General features: G+C 33.3%; 1 protein-coding gene across 8 annotated transcripts in view; it reads right to left on the bottom strand.

Annotated features, from left to right (window-relative positions):
- The window catches only part of LOC129798567 (diacylglycerol kinase theta), an 81,831-nt gene that overhangs the window by 36,238 nt on the left and 24,030 nt on the right, over positions 1-21,563 (bottom strand). For all 8 annotated transcript variants that reach the window (XM_055841765.1, XM_055841768.1, XM_055841770.1 and 5 more), the window contains exons 2-4: positions 9,889-10,071; positions 3,339-3,530; positions 3,041-3,244 (exon numbers count right to left, since the gene is read on the bottom strand). In XM_055841765.1, coding sequence (XP_055697740.1) covers positions 3,041-3,244; positions 3,339-3,530; positions 9,889-10,071 — 579 coding nt within the window. The remainder of the gene's footprint in view (positions 1-3,040; positions 3,245-3,338; positions 3,531-9,888; positions 10,072-21,563) is intronic.

Genomic DNA, 21,563 nt, shown 5'->3' with positions numbered 1-21,563 from the left:
CCTAATGGCTCCATACAGTAATAACGGTAATAACCTTTCGAAGAGGTAGGGGAAACTGGGGCACCACCAAACACGGGGTACCACCAAACACAAATTTTTATTTCTAAACTACTTGGACAATCTCGACCATTTCTTCAGTGGACAAGCATCCCTATAGTGACTATAAATTCCTATAGGCCTTGTTCTCAGAAGTCGAATATCTGATTAAAAAAACGCAATGTTTGGTGGTACCCCATGTTTGGTGGTGCCCCAGTTTCCCCTAAACTCCAAAGCCAAGCCAAACCTATTCGAAAATTTACCAGAAACCTAAAGTGCAAGTTCACGTACTTGCCGCTTTAGCACTGATTCGAAGTTCCAACTGGTTTTAAGGTTAGTTCTCTCTCATATACTTTCGAATCGATACAGAAAAAAAACTCAACCGGAAAGAGCTCTCAAATCGGGAAGGTAATTACCCGTCAAATCATTGCTCTACCTGCCGATTTTACTCGGATTCAGAGGAAATCTGTAGATTTTTGGCAGAATTTCTAACAGAAAATCTGTAGATTTTCGGCAGAATTTCTGCCTAGAAAATCTCTAGATTCTCGACAAAATTTCTGCATAGGAAATCTGCATAGTCTCCATTGTCTCAACAAAAATATTGTTGATTTATGAAGAAACTGTACAAGTTACAAAGAAAATGGTATGCTCTGCTTAACAAGCATTACCGATTAAACGTTTTAGATAAGTAAAAAAACTGCGAGCAAAAATACTAATTTCTTAAAAATCGCCAATCTAATGATACAAAAACACGAAATTTAGGTCGACAGTGTGTTTAAAGTTATCACTTCACTATTCTCTACTTATAACACGGCGTCGCAGAAATCTTTATTTTATATAAACACTGTGATACTACCACGATAACTCTATTGAATTTTGCAAACTTCAGTGAAAAATATTCCATCTTTTTAGACACAGCTGTCTGGAAAGTCTGGAATGTAAAAAAATCTACAGAAAATCGGCAAAATATCTACAGAAATTCATCAGAGTGTGCACCAGGATTCGTCAGAAAATCCGCAAAAATTTCTGACGAATTTTGTCCCAAGCCCAAATAAAATTCGTAGGAATATCTACAGATTTCTCGGCAGATTTTCTGCAGAGGTGTAGATATTTTCTGCAGAAATCTGAAAGATATCTGACGAAATTATTTGGCGAGTTGCTCTACCTGCCGATTTTACTCGGGTTGTTTTTTTTGAATTGTAAAGGTATATTGAGTACATTTAGAGAAATTCTGTAGATTTTCGGCAGAAATTCTTCCGAAAATCTGCAGATTCTCGGCAGAATTTCTGCATAGGAAATCTGTATAGTCTCCATTGTCTCAACAAAAATATTGTTGATTTATTAAGACACTGTAGAAGTTACAAAGAAAATGGTATGCTCTGCTTAACAAGCATTACCGATTAAACGTTTTAGATAACTAAAAAGATGCGAGCAAAAATATTAATTTCTTAAAAATCGCCAATAGAATGATACAAAAACACGAAAATTTTCTGCAGAAAAATCTACGGAAAATCGGCAAAATATCTACAGAAATTCGTCTGAGTGTGCACCAGGATTCATCAGAAAATCTGCAAAAATTTCTGACGTATTTTGTCCCAAGCCCAAATAAAATTCGTTGGAATATCTACAGATTTCTCGGTAGATTTTCTGCAGAGGTGTAGATATTTTCTGCAGAAATCTGAAAGATATCTGACGAAATTATTTGACGGGTAATTTATTCAAACTCTACATTTCTCTTCGCATCACGCGTCTGCCGCCGTCTTAATGTAAAAGACGGAAACGAAATGGGAGAAATGCTCTTTCATGGAAAAAAATACAAATATTCGATAGGGTGCGCACAATAATTTTTGTTTTGTAAACATGTTTTTGACATTTCAATGAGAGTGAGTGAGATCTAGCTCTAGTCATCTCGCTCACTCTCACAGCAATTTTGAAAATATGTTTACAAACAAAAGTTATTGTGTGTTGGGCATTACTCATTCCTATGTATTTATTTATCTTTACTAGTTTTTACCATTTTTTAACTTTTATATTTATTAATATTAATTATGTTTTTGAGACCAAGGTATCCTAAATACAGAGGTATGGTAAAATATGAAAGACGTAACTATGTATACTGAAATAACGTCCATCGCCGTCTTAGTATTGTAGTATACTGTATTAATTTTAGCTTACAATATTGAAAATTACATCTTACGAAAAAATGTCATTTTTAAAAATTTTCCGAATGGTTGGGCCAATATTCTTTTTGACCTAAATTGCTATACCCCATCTGCAAGTTCTATAAATTATTCGTTTTACCGGAAAGTCTAAAAAGCGAATAGAATTTCAAGAATTTCTGTAAAATTTTATATTGTTATCTCTCTCATATTTTCTGACTATTTTATTTTACTAATCCCCCAAATGAGTTTTGCTTGCACAAAGCACAGTGAGAAGCACAACGACTCTCCCCAACATTAAACGCTCTTTTCTATTCACGACTATAGAGATACTCTACTAAAAACAATTACAACTGACCAAATTTGCAAAGTAAATTAATGGAGAACGGGACAACATTAAAGAAAAGATAAGTTTTGTATATTGCTGGTCCTGAATAAAATCCACTCTTTTATAGTTGAACTATCTCATTTCTTTGCCCCAACACTCTCTCTCACACCACAAATATTTTCTGAATCATTTTTCAAGACAGAATCATTATGCACAGACATTGAGTATCGTCTAAGATGTAAGATAACAGTAGAATTAATTTAGAGGCAAAAAAATAAAGAAAAATAGAATATAAAAGCTTCTAAAAGTGATTTATTGTGCACTAAAATCCAATAATTTTCTTTGAGAATCACAAAAAAAAGAAAAGAGAGAAATCAAATATTTCCCGCCATAAAAAAATTCTACACCTAATCATTGAATACTTGTGCTCTGGAGATGCAATAATTATATTAGATTAGAGAGGACCCACAGAAAACAAATAAGGGTGGTTATTGAGGGACAACAATTCGGTACTTACGACAGGAATAATCTCTCTGCAGTGGTGTACTTCTTGATTTAACTTGGACACCAATAATAGCTTCCATTGGCACTTCAGTACGAGGTATAGAAACAGCATGTGGCGGTAAATAGATTGGCTCGAGGACACCGAATTTGCACTCGGGATTCACTTGACTGCGACAGCCACCGTGACACGTTGCACCGCACCATTCGCATCGGTAGCCTTTTGAAAAGCAAGAATGTTATATAGAATAGTAAGGAGTAATGATGGAGCAAATCAGCAGGGGATGTAATCCAGACCACAGAAATTTACTCACCTGTGAGACACTCGGAAGAGAAGCAGGACTTCTTGCAGTGGTAACACTTGGATGTCTGCGGCAAGTTACCCTCTCGCCAGTGATGCTGATGCTTCACAGACGCTAAATCCTTGCCAGGGACATACGTGGCGTTCTCCTTGCAATCAGCCACAGCAAAATCCTGACACTCCACATGAGCAAAGTACTCACAGACTGAAATTATTTTGAAATTACGATCGACGTTAGAGGCTTACTGATCGATCTCTGTATCAATTATTCAGGGAAATCACATCAGTTTATCAGAGATCAAAGTATTGCTCCCATTCCCTCTTATGCACTGCTGTATTCCTGATAAAAATCCTGAACAAATTTCAGAGGATATTCGTAAAGACTTGAGAACTAATGATGACTTTGAGATCGAAACGAAAGTGCTTTCTTTGAGTAATTGATATTTCCCAATGATTTTCGGAAGATTCTACTGAAAAAGCAAATTATATCGCCCATTCGAATTAAAAGAAGCATAACTATATTTCCTGTATCATTTACCATTTACCGGTTCCCAACCGATTTGAACCGATTCTTATATTATCAAAAGATCCTCCAAAATTGTTTTAAAAGTATCGATTTTCGGATAAAAATTAGTTATCGGCTATGAACCGGTTCAGAACCGATTGAGACCGGTTCAGTTATATAGGAAATTCCAAGACTTTTCCAACGAGCCCAAACATGACCCCATACGCTTGATAAATGCGTTCTCAAGTGTATTTTTAACCTTTGACCTTGAAAAACCATTATTAGGAATGAGTCAACGCTATTTTTGTCTAAGAACGAAATGTCCTGGGTAATCTTTAAAACATATTCAAAAATGAAAAAAAAAATCGCATGACGCGTTTTCGAACAATTCCAAAAAACATGGTTTAAGGGGAAGGGGAGGGGTAGGGGGAAATGAGGGGCATGTTAACGATCCTTGAGTCGACTTAGAGGGAGGGGGCTCTCCCTTAGGTCCCAAGTCGCTATCTCTTACCGTTTGGTCTTTAGAGCTGGCGGCGGGCATTTTTTTGTACTTTTACAAACATTTGTTCGGAAATGTGCGTAAACACACAAAAAATGTTCGTAAAATTTTGTCACTTGCTCGTAAATGTTTGTAAAATGTTCGTCAGGTAAATAAAAATTTACGAACAAATGACAATATTTTAAAACATTTTTGGAGCTCATTTGTGAAATCAATTTTGAAATTACCCTAAATGTATAATTTTTAAGGCGATGAATTTGAAATGTGTAACTTATGAACAGTTGGCGCTAAAAATAACCCAAAAAATTGGAGCCGATAATATTTTGCATATTTTACGGTGTTTCCGTAACTTATTCAAAAGAAGTCTCCTGAGAGTATGCAAAATTTCTGTTTAGATAAAGCCGTTTCGCGCGCTCAAACAGCGTAATAGTTCTCAAACAAATACAAAAGAAGTGAGAAATTTTTTGTCCAGATATCATCGTGAAATGTTTATTCACAACAAATTAGAACCCGAAAATATGCTAAGAACGAGTTGTGACCATGTAAATTGCAATGAGCGATATAATCGTTCTATAAAGAATCCTAAAAATCGCATAAAAACAGGTCTATAAAGCATATTTCTTAACCAATTTGGACAAGTTTGGATTTATTTTAAAGGTCTCCGAATTCCGGACCGGGTAAAATAATATTTAATTGGCTATCAACCAATATGGAAACGCAATATTTTAAGACCAGCTTTTAGGACCTAGCACTAAAATAGTTTAACTATTCGTTGCGTTTTTTACTTGGCCAGTATTTATAGACATTAGGATGGAAGAAACACATATCAAAAATTTTAAATTTGTCATGACATTGTCATACTAGGGCAAAATGAGGTAATTTGGAACCACAATTTGGGACATTTGAGATTTTCTCACTGTTTTAGAGATTCAAAAGGAATAGAACCTGTTCCTTTTCTTCTTAATCGTCTTATTCTTTTATTTCGCGGTTTTCGTTTTCTCTTTGCTCATCTGAAACAATGAGAAAATCTCAAATGTCCCAAATTATAAATGGTTCCAAATTACCTCATTTACCCTACTACAGAATTCCCCTACAGAACAGGTTAGTTAGGGAATGAATTAGAGTCCCCATTCCCCATGCAGAGAAACTCATAACATTATTTCAAAATCAAATATCCATCTAACCTAGGAAAGGGTGGGGTAGTTTCACGCACGCATACTTTTGTAAATTAATATTTTTGAGATAATAAATAATTATAGTAATGTGGGGTAACTGGATCGTTTTCCGAAGAGTGCTACTTAAATGCTTGTTTTAGGACGAATGAAATTCTTTTTTTCTTCTTCTAAATCCATAGAATTATTCACTGTTTCATTCAGAAACTTAATATAAAAAAAATTATCAAAAATATTAAAGAAAATTTATGAAATAATGATAATACTGAAATACCCAAGGAGCATTTATCGCCATAAATGAGTAGAGATGTCTGATATCTATACGAAAATTATGGCGAAGACTTTATAAATTTCTTCTATATAACCGTATAAAAGAGGCCCATATTCGGGTGAATGGGGAATTTTTATACCCAAAATATAACAATTTTTTATTTTATACCTAATCAAGTCATCCTGTACGGTAAAATGTATTGATTATGACTAAATAAAATATAATCACTCTGTAATACCAATGTTATAACTATCGACTGAAGAACTTTCATTTCTTGTCCATTTTCTTTTAAGACTTGCTCAAATATTTTCCTCCTCAACGAATCAGTCACATTTTCTGTGCCTCGTGCACTTTTATCGCGTATGAAAGTTTAATGCAATAAATGTTTTCCGTTAGAGGATTAAATATTAGTGAACAAATTTTCATTCCTGACTTGAAATTCTTAAGGGAAAGCTGATAAATTAAATAAAACAAAATTGAATAAATTTATTGCATTTTACATTACATCATTCAAAAAACTTATGGTTCTCAAATTTTTACTGGGTGTATTGATAGAATACATCCCTTTAAACACTAATCTGGACAAATATCAATGCATTGCAATGCTTTGTGCAACATTTTTCCATTAATTTGAGTTTGGCGTCGCCAATTTTCTTTATTTTTCCACGCCATAATTTTCTTTTTGTTCCGATAAAATAAAATCAAGACATTGTAACCCGAATAAGTAAGAAAAGCAGAAAATAAAACACGTTTATATATTTTAGTGATTATATTTAAAAGATGTCGTATATCATATTTACATTGTAGACTTCTTACATCACTAATATCACTACACAGCAAAAATATCAAAACACTGAAAAATTATGCTTTTGATGAACTTTTTCTGCATTCTGAGCTCTGATTCTGCAATTTGATTTCACGACAAATGATCTGGAAACTGTCCTAACGCTTGTACTTGCGTTACACTGCAATTAAAGGGTGAAAAGATTAGCTCTCACAAACGAAGTGTTAATTCACTATTTTTCCATCATTTGCACTTACTTTGTAAAATTTAATCCCTTCCATCTATATACTCGATTTTTCTGCATACGCTGGCGCACTTCAGGACTCTAATTAATGTGAGACATCACTTTTTTCACAAATTTTCACTCGCAGATGAACTTCTGCTTAGTAAACAAAGTAGAATTTGACAATCTGGCAGCGTTATACAAAAAGAAGACAAGTTGTATATAACTTGTGTCTTTTATGGAACAAATGTAACTAAAATATATCAGAACATGATGTTCATACAATTCCACGACATTATGTGAACATAATGGCATGAATGTGTAAGATAAATATACTTTAGAAATATTTGACATAGTTTTATACATTTTCACTCAAAAATAGATTATATTATGACTTGTTTATAGATCAAAAATGTTTGGTCGTAATTTTAAGGGAAAATAACAAAATATTAACTGGAATTTATCAAACAAAATGTATTAAATGTATTAATAGAAAATAACTGATATTTTCTATACAATTTTTAGTCAAGTTATTATACTGACATTCAAGGCACATAATTTTCATATAATTCACATCCATTGCGTTCATACATTATATTTTTAAGAAATAGTTCGATTACGTCGAAAATATGTTGGTTACATTTGAGACATACATTATTTGGATATCAAATGCCCCTTGGGAAGTCACCATGCGCTAACTGGGTCACCTTTTCGCTAATTTACTTTTAATTAAACCTTTGGATTTAAAATACTTTTTTCACAAGAAAAAAACAATAAATATTTTCAATCAACCTGTTGTTGTCATTAGCGAAAATATCACTGTTAGAAAATTTTTAGTGAAGAACCCAGCTGGTACACGATTGAAATGAGTCGATTACACTCACTTATTTAATGGATAAATATATTATTTTTGCTTTTTCTCAAACTTGAATAGTTATATTATGTTACTGTAGTGACTATATTACGGAAATAAAAATAAAAATATTATTTTAAGTGGATTAGTCATAAACGATCCAGATAGCAAATTGCCCGGATTAGCACACTTGACTACATCTGCTAATTGTGCTTTATATTTTTACATATCCATATCCAACCCCCAAGAGAGACAAACGAGACTTAGTAAGTTTGAATATGACTGAACTTCGAGAAATTGCCCTACCCTCCCCTAATTGCCAATTTATTTCGAAGTCATAACATGATTTAACAATTTTAAATTTAAACTATAATTTAATTTAAGTTCTGGGATAAAATCCTGAATGTTATAGCTCCGGTCTAGCCCCCGGCGAAGTGTTTTTTATATGGAGTTCTTTGAAGCCAATTCACAAATTGATCAGAAACTGAACTTACACTTCTCAGAATAAGACCGTATTTGGACAGATACATAGTATATTTATACCTCTTTACAAGGCTCAGAGTCTTGCACACAAGGTTCACTTCAATTTTGACATATATCGTGTAACGGTCGCGAATGCAGAAACATTCCCATGCGCATTTGTATGTGAAAGTAAGAAATTGGCTTCAACTTGGAAGGCCACTCTGCAGAGACTAGGCTTCGGTACATCTTTTAGGTCAGGAAAATTACATGAAGTCGAAATTCGAATCACTTTCTCACACGTTTCACATATGACTATCTCCTTCTTTCGCACTCTTCATCTTCTTTTGAACATCACACCAAATTTAATTTAGCTCAATCGAATTTAGAGAACGAAAGAATAATACAGACATACGCAAAACGTGTAAGAAAGAAAGGGATTCAAATTTCGACTTCGTGAAATTTTCCTGATCTAAAAGGTGTGCTGAAGGCATTAAGTCCCAGATGTCTCAATCACTGAGAGAAATCCGAAAAAGTTAAAATAGCATTCCGGAAATGTTAATTTTACCCTGCATTTGAGACTCTTTTTGTGGCGGGTGTTTCCATTTGGAACACTCTCCCAAGAAATGAGAGGCAGAGACTTCTTCTGGACTTTGTTTCTTTTCGAGCTGTTTAGTTGTTTTTTTTCTTAGTTTTTTTTCCTGTCTTGTATTTTTTGTTCTTGAGCCTCAGACTTCCGCAAAATCATTGATAGAATGTAAAATACACTGTATAGACATTCTTTTTTTTTCAATAAATCTAAATCTAAAATTATTGATCCGAAATCGGTGTAAGTATTATGCTTTTTAGGTGCATTATGGGTTAAAGTTACCCTTTTTCATGATAATTTTACACTTAAAGAGGTGTAAAATTAACATTAAAAAATGTTGATATATTTTTACACCTAAAGTGTTAAAGTTACGAGGAAAAAAAGTTAATAGGACTCCCCTTTTTTCTCAGTGATTACATTTAATTTAAATTACCCAAAAAAAAACAAGTGTGTAGAAACTTGAAATTCTAGGGAACCCTCTGTGTTGAGAGGTCTTGCTGAATATTAGAATTCCCGTTTGATGTTATTATGCGAAATTGTTTGAGAAATACTTTTCTAATTATTTTAAATTGAAATTCTTGTTTAGTTAGCGAGCTTATAAGTTTGCTGTGTACATGGTATTGATAGTAGTTTTCATCCCCAGAGAACTCTTCAAAATTCCATCTTTCAGGATAAATGCTCATATCAATTTCCCAATCATCCCCTTGTCAAAAGGTATAGGATAAGTGTGCCAAATTTCGGCATAGTTGCATGCAAGCGTCAAAGTCTCAAGTTTGAAATGTAATATTTTAAATACAAGTTGATTTTTTTTATTCTTTCTTCTGAAAGAGTGTTGCTTGGAATGTAAAGAGTTTATCGTCTTTATTTACTCTAAAATCATTCTTAATACATTTTAAAATGAATAAAAATATAGACATAGCTTTGGTGCCCTATTTCGGCCACCTTCATTCTCAGATTTCCTTGCCCTTCAGGAATTCTTGCAATATCTTTTTCACGTCATCTCGTTTGTCGAAACATTTTTTGTTATTCTTTTGCATTGTATAATCTCTAGAGTACGTAAAATCTAAAAGTTCATGGAAATTCGAGGAACAAAAAAAAAGGTGGCCGAAATTGCAAGCTGGCCGGAATTTGGCACACTCACCCTATAAACGCTTCGAAAAAAAAAACTGAAAAATATGCTGAAAATATGCTGAAAAAGCGATACTCACTCATGCAGTGCACGGCGGGAGTTTCGTCAAGTCGCTTCCGACACACCGTGCAGAATTTCCTCTTGTGATGTGTCGGCTCGGACCAGCAATGGGCGACGGGATTCTTGATGATGCTGGGGGCTATTCCTGAACAAGGCGTCACCACGTTTGTCACACATCTCTCATGCACAATAAAATTGCACACTGCAAAGAAATGGGTGGAAAAGAGTGGAAAAAAAATTGGTCAATTTCTCTGCAAACACATTGCATCCATTGCATTTTCCTGAAAATGCCCCCCGAAAAAAAAGGGAAACAAATCCTCTATGTGAGAACTCGGACAGGAGTATGATGTTTATTTTTCAGTCAGCATCCCCCCCAGCAGCCTCCCGTAGCATTCTGCACACAGTGCTATTTGGAATAATATTAAAACTAGGCCGGTGACCTCCTATGACGTCATAGAATCTCATGATTTTCTCTTTGGACAAAACTTTTGCCGCGCGCGCGAGAGAGGAGAGAGCTTTCGGAGAGTGCGCGGTTTTTTTTTTGCCCACAAAACGCACACACCGAGTCATTGTGCCTTTTGCCAATCTCAATACCCAGAGAATCATCCGATGCTAGAAAAGATCTCCTTTTACCCCCCGGTGGATATCCTATTGTCTCTGTTTTTCCCTTTCGGAAGCACATCCAAGAAATGTCGCGTGCGCTTTTCCTACAAAAATTCTCTCTCTCTCCCGCAGAGCTTTCTCCTATCTCTCTGTGCGTCGGAAAAGCTCAAATATGTATAGTCTCCAAATAGAGAGAGAGAGTGGCAATGCGAGAGAAAGAGAGATTGCTAAATATATAGGTGAATGCAGTAAGCTCTCCTTCATGAAAGAGTCCTCCCTGGGTATATAGAGCTCAAGTAGATAATTGTGTAATGACGTCAGCAGCTCCCGAATGCAATAGCAACGGGGAGAGAGAGGATTGTGAATGCGTATAACCAAAAAGTGGGACAACAAACATGATATCTCCCCCCGGTTCATTTCAATTCATTCCTCCCAATTTTACCCACAATTTCCATTTTCTCAGATTGCCAACTCACACTTCCCCCCCCCCCCCCCTGCAAACCTCCTCAAAAAGCTACAATCATTCACAAAATCCCACCCAATTTGGCACTACAAAAGTCCTCTCCCTAGTCCCTACTCCCTACCCCCCAAAAAAAGGCAGAAAGCTTTTAACCGAAATCACTCTAACCCTCGAATTAGCCCCCCTTGAAGTAAATTGGTTTAAAATCAAAATGGCATAAATATTTTTGACACACTTTCCAAACACTAAAATCGTCATTAGAACATAAATTGAAAATTGCGTCAAATTGGGAAATCCAATTTACGTCTGCAATTTTGCAATTGGAGTTGTATGCCTCTGCATTTGTGAGGAAAGTTAGTCACAATTTTGGGTGTTGGTAGTAAACAAAGCTAAAGTTGTAGACACACAAAGAGACATCCTCATTCACTAGCATTTCAAACCATGGTCTTTCTTGAAAATTTACACAAAATCCCAATAAACAGACTATGTCATTCAGGCAAGAGATGAATCTTTCTGAGAGAAAGAAAACTAAAGGAGAAATTTTCACTGGGAAAATTTGTAGGAAATATTTCTTTATTAAATTCACCAAATTTCATGACAAATCAAAATTTCTGTTTCTTTCTAACTGAAAGATATTGCGCATATATCCATCCCTTTCTTTCGTACTCTTCTTCTTCTTCTAAGCATCAGGACAAAATCAATTTAGATTTGAGTGCGAAATAGTACACTGAGAGAAATTCGAAAAACTTAAATAACATTCCGGAAATGTTTATTTTAGGCTGCAGTATTGATCCGAAATCGGTGTAAATATTATGCTTTTTAGGTGTATTACGGGTTAAAGTTACCCTTTTTCATGTTAATTTTACCCTTAAAAAGGTGTAAAATTAACATTAAGAAATGTTGATATATTTTTACACCTGAAAAGTGTTAAAATTATGAGGAAGGAAAGTTAATTGTACCCTTTTTTCTCAGTGTAGGACATTAGGCATGTGAAATACGTTTGAGAAAGAAAATGATGAAAATTTTGATTTTATGAAGTTTTCCTGATCTAAAAAGTATTCTAGAAAGGAAAGTGGGGCACTTTTGAAAGTTGGGTACCATTGAAATTGGGATTTTTCACCTATTTTTTAATAAAATTGAGCCTTATCGTGATATAATTTACCTGCACAAACAGACTGAGAAGCTCAATTGCATTATAATATGGCTCAGTTCCATTTAAACATAAGAGAAAAATCACAATTTCAAAGGTGCCTCACTTACCCTACTGAACAATTTTTATGTAATTTTTTGGGTTTTCTACTGCAAATTTTTTTTGGGATTTAACTATCCTTGTCAGAAATAATTTCTCTAAAAAAAATGTCGATTAAAATATAGTTTTGCAATTTGTTTGTTAAACACACCTTTTAGATCGGTCAAATTTAATGAAATCAAAATTCGTGTTCCTATCTTTTTGAAAAGATTTGCGTAAGTATATCCCTTTCTTTCAATAACAAAATTGGATTGAACTAAATTAAATTTGTTGTGATGTTCAAAAGAAGAAGAAGAAGAAGAGTAGGATAGATATAGGGGAAACTGGGGCACCACCAAACACGGGGTACAACCAAACACTGCGATTTTTTAAACGGATATTCGTCTTCAAAGGATAAGACCTAGGCACTGTAGGGATGCTTGTCCACTGAAGGAATGGTCGAGATAGTCCAATTATAGTTTAGAAATAAAAATTACTATTTGGTAGTACCCCGTGTTTGGTGGTGCCCCAGTTTCCCCTATGCAGAACTTTTGTGAAAGAAAAGTGTATGAATTTTTACTTTATTAAATTTTCCTTATCTAAAAGGTGTGCCAGAGACATAAAACAATTGTCAAAAAGACGTCCTTCTACAAAAAATAAGAAAAGGGTTTTTTTAATTGAAGCAAGATCCTGTCGTTCGCGTTGCAAACTTAATAATAAAAATAGTGACATTTTTGTCAATTTTTGGATTTTTAAAATAAATTAAACACAAATATTAAAAGTAAAAATTTGGTATTCCTAATTCTCAGTTAAAAATTAAAAGCCAAAAAACTCTCACGCTCATCCTAGGGTTTTTATTTTTATTTTTTAAAATAATAAAAATCCTAAAGACAAAATTTTTGATATCAGATAAAAAATGCCAAATTTATATTGCCACAATTAATTAAAAGTTTATTAGTTCGTATAAAGTACGCTTTTATTAAAACGTCTTATGAAACTTTATCACATAAAGTGGAATAATCTAATTCAGAACTTGCTCCAAATTGATTTTCGATTTATTTGGAACACAAAGGATCAAATAAAACTGCGACATAGGTGGTAAAAAAATAAAAATGTTAGTAGGGTAAGATGGGGTAATTTGGAATCATGTCTAATTTGGAACTGTGAGATTTCCCGAGAGTTTTAGATGACTACAAGAGAAAACAACGAATGAGTACTCTTGAATGTAAAGTCTTGTACTTCTTCGTGGTTTCCTTTTTCTCTTTCACCATCTGAAACAGTGAGAAAATCTCAAAATTCCAAAATAGACATGATTCCAAATTACCCTATTTTACCCTATTGTAATTATTATGGGAAAATTCTTTATTCCAATTCGGAACAGATTCCGAATTAGAATTTATTCAAAGGTGTGCAAGAATCGTTTAAACCGAACAAACGTCAAATGAAACTTGTACGTCAATAGTCAAAACGCTACCTGAATAAACTTATTTTGACGTCTATTCGGATTCAAACGGTTCTAGCACACCACTGCCTTATATAAATCAAAAACAAAATTTAAATCCAGTCTAGAGCATTTATGCCATTTTAAGATTTTTTTGTTAAATATTGGGCCGGCAATTTCATTTTGCGTGATAAGATCAAATGTATCACACAAACCATTGGATTATCTTATTGACAGCTCAGCACGTTAAGAACATAATCAAAATCCTAACATATTTGTCCTAACTTATGTCTAATTAAAATTTAATCGAGATGGAAGAACAGAATATTAAAATAATTTTAGGTTATGTTATTATTTTGAAAGTCTTCTTTCATAATCTACTATTAATTACTCTGTTGTGCAAATAAAAATATGGCGCTCAAAAACTGTAAAAAAAAAATGAAAGTTATATTTCTTAAGGTTAGGTCTGTTAAAAATTAAAGTTAAATTTAAATAGATCTCTCCTCATGTTAAATCTTAACAGAGAGAGTACGAAGGACATTCTAGGAATTAAAACAGACCGCTGGCTAAATTCAAATATTACAAAGTTGGGTATAGACGTTACGTCAATTTGAAGGGGTTGTGGAGAGGATCTGAAAATAATATAAAACATTTTATTCTACTATTCTTAATTCTCAAGCCAGACAATTAAAATTTTGAAAAAGAGAATATCTAAAGAGAGTTTTTAAAGGAACTCGAGTAAAGTTTGTAAGGTTTGGCATAAGGGCCTCAAATCGCTCAAATAGAGCCCAGTAGGAGAATTCTGTAACAATATGACAATGTCATATGACAAATGTTCGCAATAATTTCGAGAGCAGAATATTATTAAAGCTAAATAAGTAACGAATGGCCATTAGGAAAAGCTCTATGAAACTCTTAGTAACTTATATGAATCATGTATTCGATTAGTTCTTCCAAATTTACAACTTGAAAAATTTCAAATTTGCCATATGACTTTGTCATATTGTTATAGAACAGCCCTAGGTGTCTGTAGTCCACAGACCACGCCATGCTCCTCCATATAATCTAATCCAAACTTCTCAGTCGAGAAAAAAGACAATTTATTATTTTTAAACTACATAGGGGAAGTAGGACATCTTTGAATTGGGGCAATTTTGAAACAGATCTTGTCTTTTTGTCCAATTTTTAAATAAAACTAGACCTTATTATGATACAAAAAAAACTATCCTAAATTACATTATAAGTCTAAGTTTCATTTACAAATAGGAGAAAAAGTTATATTTTAAAGCTAGCCAAATTCAAAGGTGCCCCATTTTTCCCTATTACTGCTTAGTCAGGCTTTTGATTTTAATTTATAAATTTAACTAATAAACCTTATACGCAAATAAGTATCAGACCTGCAGAATCGGTGACACGATGAGAGTCATAAAAAATAGAACTGGCTATACCCTTGCATTTAAATAAATAATTTTCCCAATGAAAATTTCATACTGAGAAACTTCTCAATCCTACTTTGGCCTCAATGAAAACTCTGACGACAGAAGATGATGGTGGTGATACAGAGAGAATGGAAGGGAAATGCCAAGTCTATTGACTTCAACAATGCAATGAATAATAATAAATTTGTTTATATCCAATTGAAAGAATATGACTGAAAGTTTTCTCTCCCCTTTTTGTGTGTGGCTGTTATGAAATGTGTTGTCACATTTTATCAAGAATGTATCTTTTTACATTTTCCTCCGTATATATAACTTTTCTCACCCGCAATATTTCGTCATTACTCATTGTTTTCTCACACTTCTCCACAGCTTTATTTTCCAATTTCGATTATGATTCAACCCTCATCCTCAATCCTTCGCAAAACCCCAACCACTGAAAATGAGGACACATTGATGGAAATTTCTCATGTTCATCATGTTATTATTTTCCATCTCTTTTTCCATTTTGCAAAACCACAGTAATATTGGAAAATATAAGATGGGGAGGACTTTCGAGGAGAGATTCTCCTGGTTGAGGCTCAAAAAGGAAAAACGGGCGTGGGATTCTGTGATAAAGAAGTCATCAGTGTGACAACACACTACACATTGTCTTTACATTGTTTGAGGAACTTTTCACACACGTGCTATGTGGAGACAATTGAGAAAATCATCACTTGAAACAACTATACATAATTCCCGTAGAGGTGATATTTCCCCAATATACATATCTATACCTCTGATGATGTATAATAAATTTTCTGTGAATGAAAATATCAACTCTGTGTAGGTTTTCAAAAGTGATTGCAATTGAAAAGCCACATTGTTGGGCAAACCTTCTGCCCAACCCCATATTGGAAACCTCTCCACTGAAATCTCCACCCCCGCTGTGTCATTCTCATTTCAAGTGATATTCTTTGAACCTGTGTTATTTCAAGCCCCTCACCATCATCATCACTTTTCTGCATGTGTCATTCGCTATATATCGTTTAGAGGCCAGTTTTCCATGAATGAAATTTTCAACTTTTACTGGATGGAGGTCAACTCTATCGCCAAAGTGAACGCCTCCCATTCACACTATTTATTAAAAACTTTTACCTCTGCCTTGTTTTCCTGTTGTCAACTGAACTCTACTTCGTCTAGATGGGTATTTTTTTTTAAAGAAAATGTTTTTGTTGGTCCCTCACAATAAAAAAAAGGTACTATTATGGGAGACCGAGGCAGAATTACCATAAGCAAGTGATATTTTTCTTTGCATTTTACTTGTAAAGAAATAGGGTAAGTGTGCCAAATTTCGGCCGGCTTGCAATTCCGGCCACTTGTTTTGTTCCTCGAATTTCGATGAATTTTAGTTTTTGCGTACTCCAGAGATCATACAGTGCAAAAACATAACAAAAATGTCTTTTCGACACACGAGATAATGTGAAAAAGACACTGGAAAAATTCTGGGAAGACAAGGAACTTTAAGAATGAAGGTGGCCGAAATAGGCCACCAAAGCTGTGTCTACATTTTTACTTATTTTAAAATGGAATAAGAATGATTTGAGTGAAAATGAAGATGATAAACTGTGTATAAACTCCTAAGCAACACTCCTTAAAAAGAAGGAATAAAAAAATCTATTTGTATTAAAAATATTACATTTCAAACTTGAGACTTTGGCGCTTGCACGCAACTATGCCGAAATTTGGCACACTTACCCTATGTTTTAATCAGACTCCTTATGGAATTATGGAACACCTCTATCACAGGTAACCCCTATTGACACTCTTGTTAAAATGTTGAAATTTATTTAATGCATCCAATAAAAACGTTTAGGGTAAGTGTACCAAATTCCGGCCAGCTTGCAATTTCGGCCACCTTTTTTGTTCCTCGGATTTTCATGAATTTTTAGTTTTTACATACTCTAGAGATTATACAATGCAAAATAACAAAAAATGTAACTTCGACAAAAGAGATGACGTGAAAAAGACATTGGAAGAATTCCCGAAGAGCAAGGAACTATGAGAATGAAGGTGGCCGAAATAGGGCACCAAAGCTATGCCTATATTTTTATTCATTTTAAAATGTATTAAGAATGATTTTAAAGTAAATAAAGACGGTAAACTCTTTACAATGTTCTAAGCAACACTCCTAAAGTAGAAGGAATGAATAAAATCAATTTCTATTAAAGATATTACATTTCAAACTTGAGACTTTGGCGCTTGCATGCAACTATGCCGAAATTTGGCACACTTACCCTATAGCAACGTTTTTTCATTAATCAACGTTTTTCGATAAGGATAAGGGTTCGAATTTCGTATTCCAAATGGTACAGAGGATACAGAGTAGGGTATCAATAAGTCCTGACACGAGTTCTTAAAGTGTCAATAGGTGTTCCTTTCATCCTAATTTTTTTTGCTTGATATTCTTTCTAAAAAAATATATAAGGGAAGAGCACCCCAGATCGGAAAGTTAAGAAACATCCTCCATATTTAGTTGAAAATATGAGCGTCAAAACACTATTCGGTATTTTTGTTTTTGTTAATTGGTCTATTTACTATCTATTTAACTATATCTGCGCATTTGAATTTTCAGTTTGTACAATAAATTATTAAAAATAAAAAAGGTGTAATTGCAAATTTGTACTCTGTACCTTGGATCGTCACGAATTTATTCAGGTGTCTCACGGAAAATTGGTGTTATAAATTAAATCTAAGCTAATGCAGTGCATTCTTGTGAGATTTAAATGATAAAAATTAGCTAATGATTTTTAAAAATTCATTTGATTTGGAGCAACAATACGGTAGGGTAGAGTGGTACAAGTTGGACAGTGGTACAAGTTGGACAATGGTACAATTTGGACGGGGTTTTTTGTCTTGATAAATTTTGTACTTCATTTTTATTTGTATATTTTTAATGCTTTAGTTTTATAATTTGGTTCCTTGTGCTTAAAACAAAATTTTGTACTGTATTTATCAAGAAAAAAGCCATGTCTAACTTGTTCCGGCAAATTGTCCAACTTGTAACACTAATTCCAAATTATATCACTTTACCCTAATAACCTGATGATCCTAGGAACAATTCCGATCGCTGGTGCTCTTCCCTTAGCATTCCACTGTCTAATTCTACCCCTAACAAATTCTACCCCGGCCTCCCCCTCTAGATGCATGTTAATTTTTATTAAAGTTTTTTTTTAAACTGAGGTCAGACAGAGTAAAATTTTGAAAACTCTCTTAAAACTTGTTAAAAAAAACTATCAAAGTCCTCCCGTGTCAAAAATTATATTTATGAATATTATTTAAATAGGAATGAGAACGGGCAAAGTGATTTTATCTTTCGTCACGAATAAAATCTACCATCTACCATGAACAAAGGTACCTTTAGTTCAGAGATCAAGCCTGTACTGCCATATACATTTTTTATGTACAGTACAGGTATATTAAATAAATAAATAAATAAAAATGAAAAATAAATAAAAATAAAACATAAATAAAGAAAAAAACTACACAAAAAATGGACTGTAACTTTGTTTAAAAAGTTTGGCAATTCCTACTGAGGACTTACGACATTCTCGTAGATCGTATAACCCACAAACAAGTTCGTTTACGAACAATTGATAAAAATTTGCGAACATTTTCTGAGTGTTTTTGTTGTAAAAGTCCAAAAAAGAGCACGTCAAGTGATCATGTTATGAACAATGTTTGTAAAAAATGTACAGACTTTACAAACTTTTACTGCATTATACGATTTACGAGCATTCCGTTAGCCCCCAGTAGGAATTTTTACAAACATTACGAACAATTTTACGAAATATTTTTTTTCTCTGTAGGGCATGAAATATATGACAACGAATGGACGGAATTATTTTATAAACCTTATTAATAATTGTAAGGCTCTTGATATCAAGGAATGATTTATATAGAGCAGGGTCAAAGAAAATTTTCTTACAGCAAACTATATCCCAATCTCTTGCTTTTCGTATGATTGTCAAGATTTTTCTCATCAATATTATATTTGAATATCCTTTAAATTCTTAAAAATGAATTAATACGCCGAGGTGAATTTGACTGAAATTTTAGACAACTTGCTTGTAAATTTTGGACACTTTGGTTCTAATTTTGGACAGCTAATCCACCTCAATAGGATACACATTGTATACAGGATACACACAAGAAGTCCGGTAACTTTTCATATCATTCATTAAAGATTTCGGTACGGTAAACACGAAGTTCTGTCATATTTCTCATAAGCAATTGGTCAGACTCAAGTTTCAATAAAGCAATTTTAACTCAAATCATATTCAAAATTTACATTTTTATATTTTATATTTTTAAATATAATAATATAATAATATAATATAATATATAATATAATAATATAATATTTTTTTTATATTATTATATATTTTTTTTGAAATTTATATTTTTCAAAAGTTAAAATCTTCCAAAAAGAACAAATATTTAGATAGAATTCATTATTCATTAAATATTGGAATAAAAATCCATAATTTTAGTCAATTTATTTTTAGTGTCCAATTTTACCCTCAAAGTGTCCAAATTTATAAACTGTCCAAAATTTTGAGTTCTTCCCCTCCCCTACACATTTCTATTAAATAATAGTTAGCTTATTATCAATTAATGATAATTTAGTGATAATTATGTTCAAGTCTCAAACGAAAAATAAAAGATATTCACATTATTCGTTGAACAGAAATTCACATTGAACATTCGAAGGGAGAGTACTTTCCCCTAAATCTAAAAGAATAAGAAATCACTGACAAAGTGTATTCGAGGATCACTTAAGATGAGAAAAATATCCCGTGTACAGTTTACAATATGACATTATATTGTGGTAAAATATACTGCGAAATGTTAAACGAACAAATAGATTTTGTTAAAATTTTATCAAAAGGATGTTGTTTTCCAATTTGATAAAACTTAGCATTTTTGGAAAAAATATTCTTTTGACAAACTTTACTTGTTAATTTGACAAGACATTTTGTCAGAGTACGTACAAGTTTTCAAGGGCGAGCTTGATACTTAAAACGAATAAAATGATCCTCTTTAAAGGATCATATTTCAGAGAGTATGAATATTGATAGGAAATTGTGTCAAAGAATGATAGTCCGATGATCATTGGATAAGAGATACTTCAACTCAGGTTCGCCCTCCCAGAAATTTTGGTATCTTTGTCGTCCTTAGTGGCCGAATATATCTAAAACAGAGGTGTGCAAGAACCATTGAAACCGTTGAAACCGAATAAACGTCAAAATAAATTTATTCTGGTAGCGTTTTGACCATTGACGTACATGTTTCATTTGACGTTTATTCGGTTTCAACGGTTCTTGCACGCCTCTGATCTAAAACTTAATTGCTTCTGATAAAGAAGATATTTTCAAAAGGTTAAAAAGAGTTAAAAGCATTCATAAAAGCCTGTATATTCGTGAGCTTTTTACGATCAACGATGACATGTAATGTTTCATATTTTGAATGCAAATTTAATGCATCCCTGCATCCTATTTTTTCACCTTTGTAGATCAGTTTAATTAAAACCTTTTGAGTGAAACATCGCTTTGAATATGCAGGGAATATAGAGCAGAAATTAACGACCAATAAACAAATGCAATTTCAAAGGGAGGAAATTTCACCAGGCGCCTCCATCGTGCAATACCTGTAGCGCCTGTAGCTTTCCCAAACAAAAGCTCTCTCTCTCTCTTTGGTGATTGATATTAAAATATTCTATTTTGCAGGAAATTTTGATGGAAAATGTGCATCAAAAATACAGCAAAATAAAAAAAAAACTAAAAATTCAATTGATATGACTAAAACTGTTGTTAATTTAATTGACGGCAGATGAAAAAAAAAGAGTGACGACAGCGTATTTTTGCATGAAAATTGGGGCCAAACAAATTTTCACTCTCTTTCAATAATATCCTCATCTAAAGCCACATCTCTCTATTGAAAATATCTCAATATGACATTGTAGGAGATTATTAATATATTCTTCGTATGACGATTTTGTCTATTTGCCATCTATTTTCCAATCTCCGCGCGCGATTCTCCCTTCCCCATCTCGTCTCAATGATGAAATCACGCATTTTCTAAATTACGACATTATGCCCAATTGATGGAAATTCACTTTGGTATGACGTACATTTTCTCATGTGCCGAATACGTCACAGATTTATTCTAAATTTATGCTATCTCTCCTTCAGGACAAATGGATGCTGTAAATGTGTTCTATAAAAAAAAAGCGCAAATTCAGTGAGAAATTTTTGTAAATTCAGCAATTGACCTTTCTTCCTCAAAAGGGGGGAAATGAAAGGGCGGATATTCTCAATGAAATTTCAAATTGAATTTTGCAAGCATGTTTTTAAGGGATAAATCTCGGAAAATACTCTCTCTCTATACTTATTTTTTTCCAAAAAAAAGAAACGGTCTCTCATGCCATTTAAAAGAGATTTTCCCGCAAATTCCCTAGCTATATATCCTTTTGGCTGAGGAAAAA

The sequence above is a fragment of the Phlebotomus papatasi genome, chromosome 1, assembly GCF_024763615.1.
Source record: "Phlebotomus papatasi isolate M1 chromosome 1, Ppap_2.1, whole genome shotgun sequence".
NCBI classification, from domain to species: Eukaryota; Metazoa; Arthropoda; class Insecta; order Diptera; family Psychodidae; genus Phlebotomus; species Phlebotomus papatasi.
Note: the sequence above shows the minus strand (reverse complement) of the source record. Positions and strands in the feature narration are given on the sequence as shown.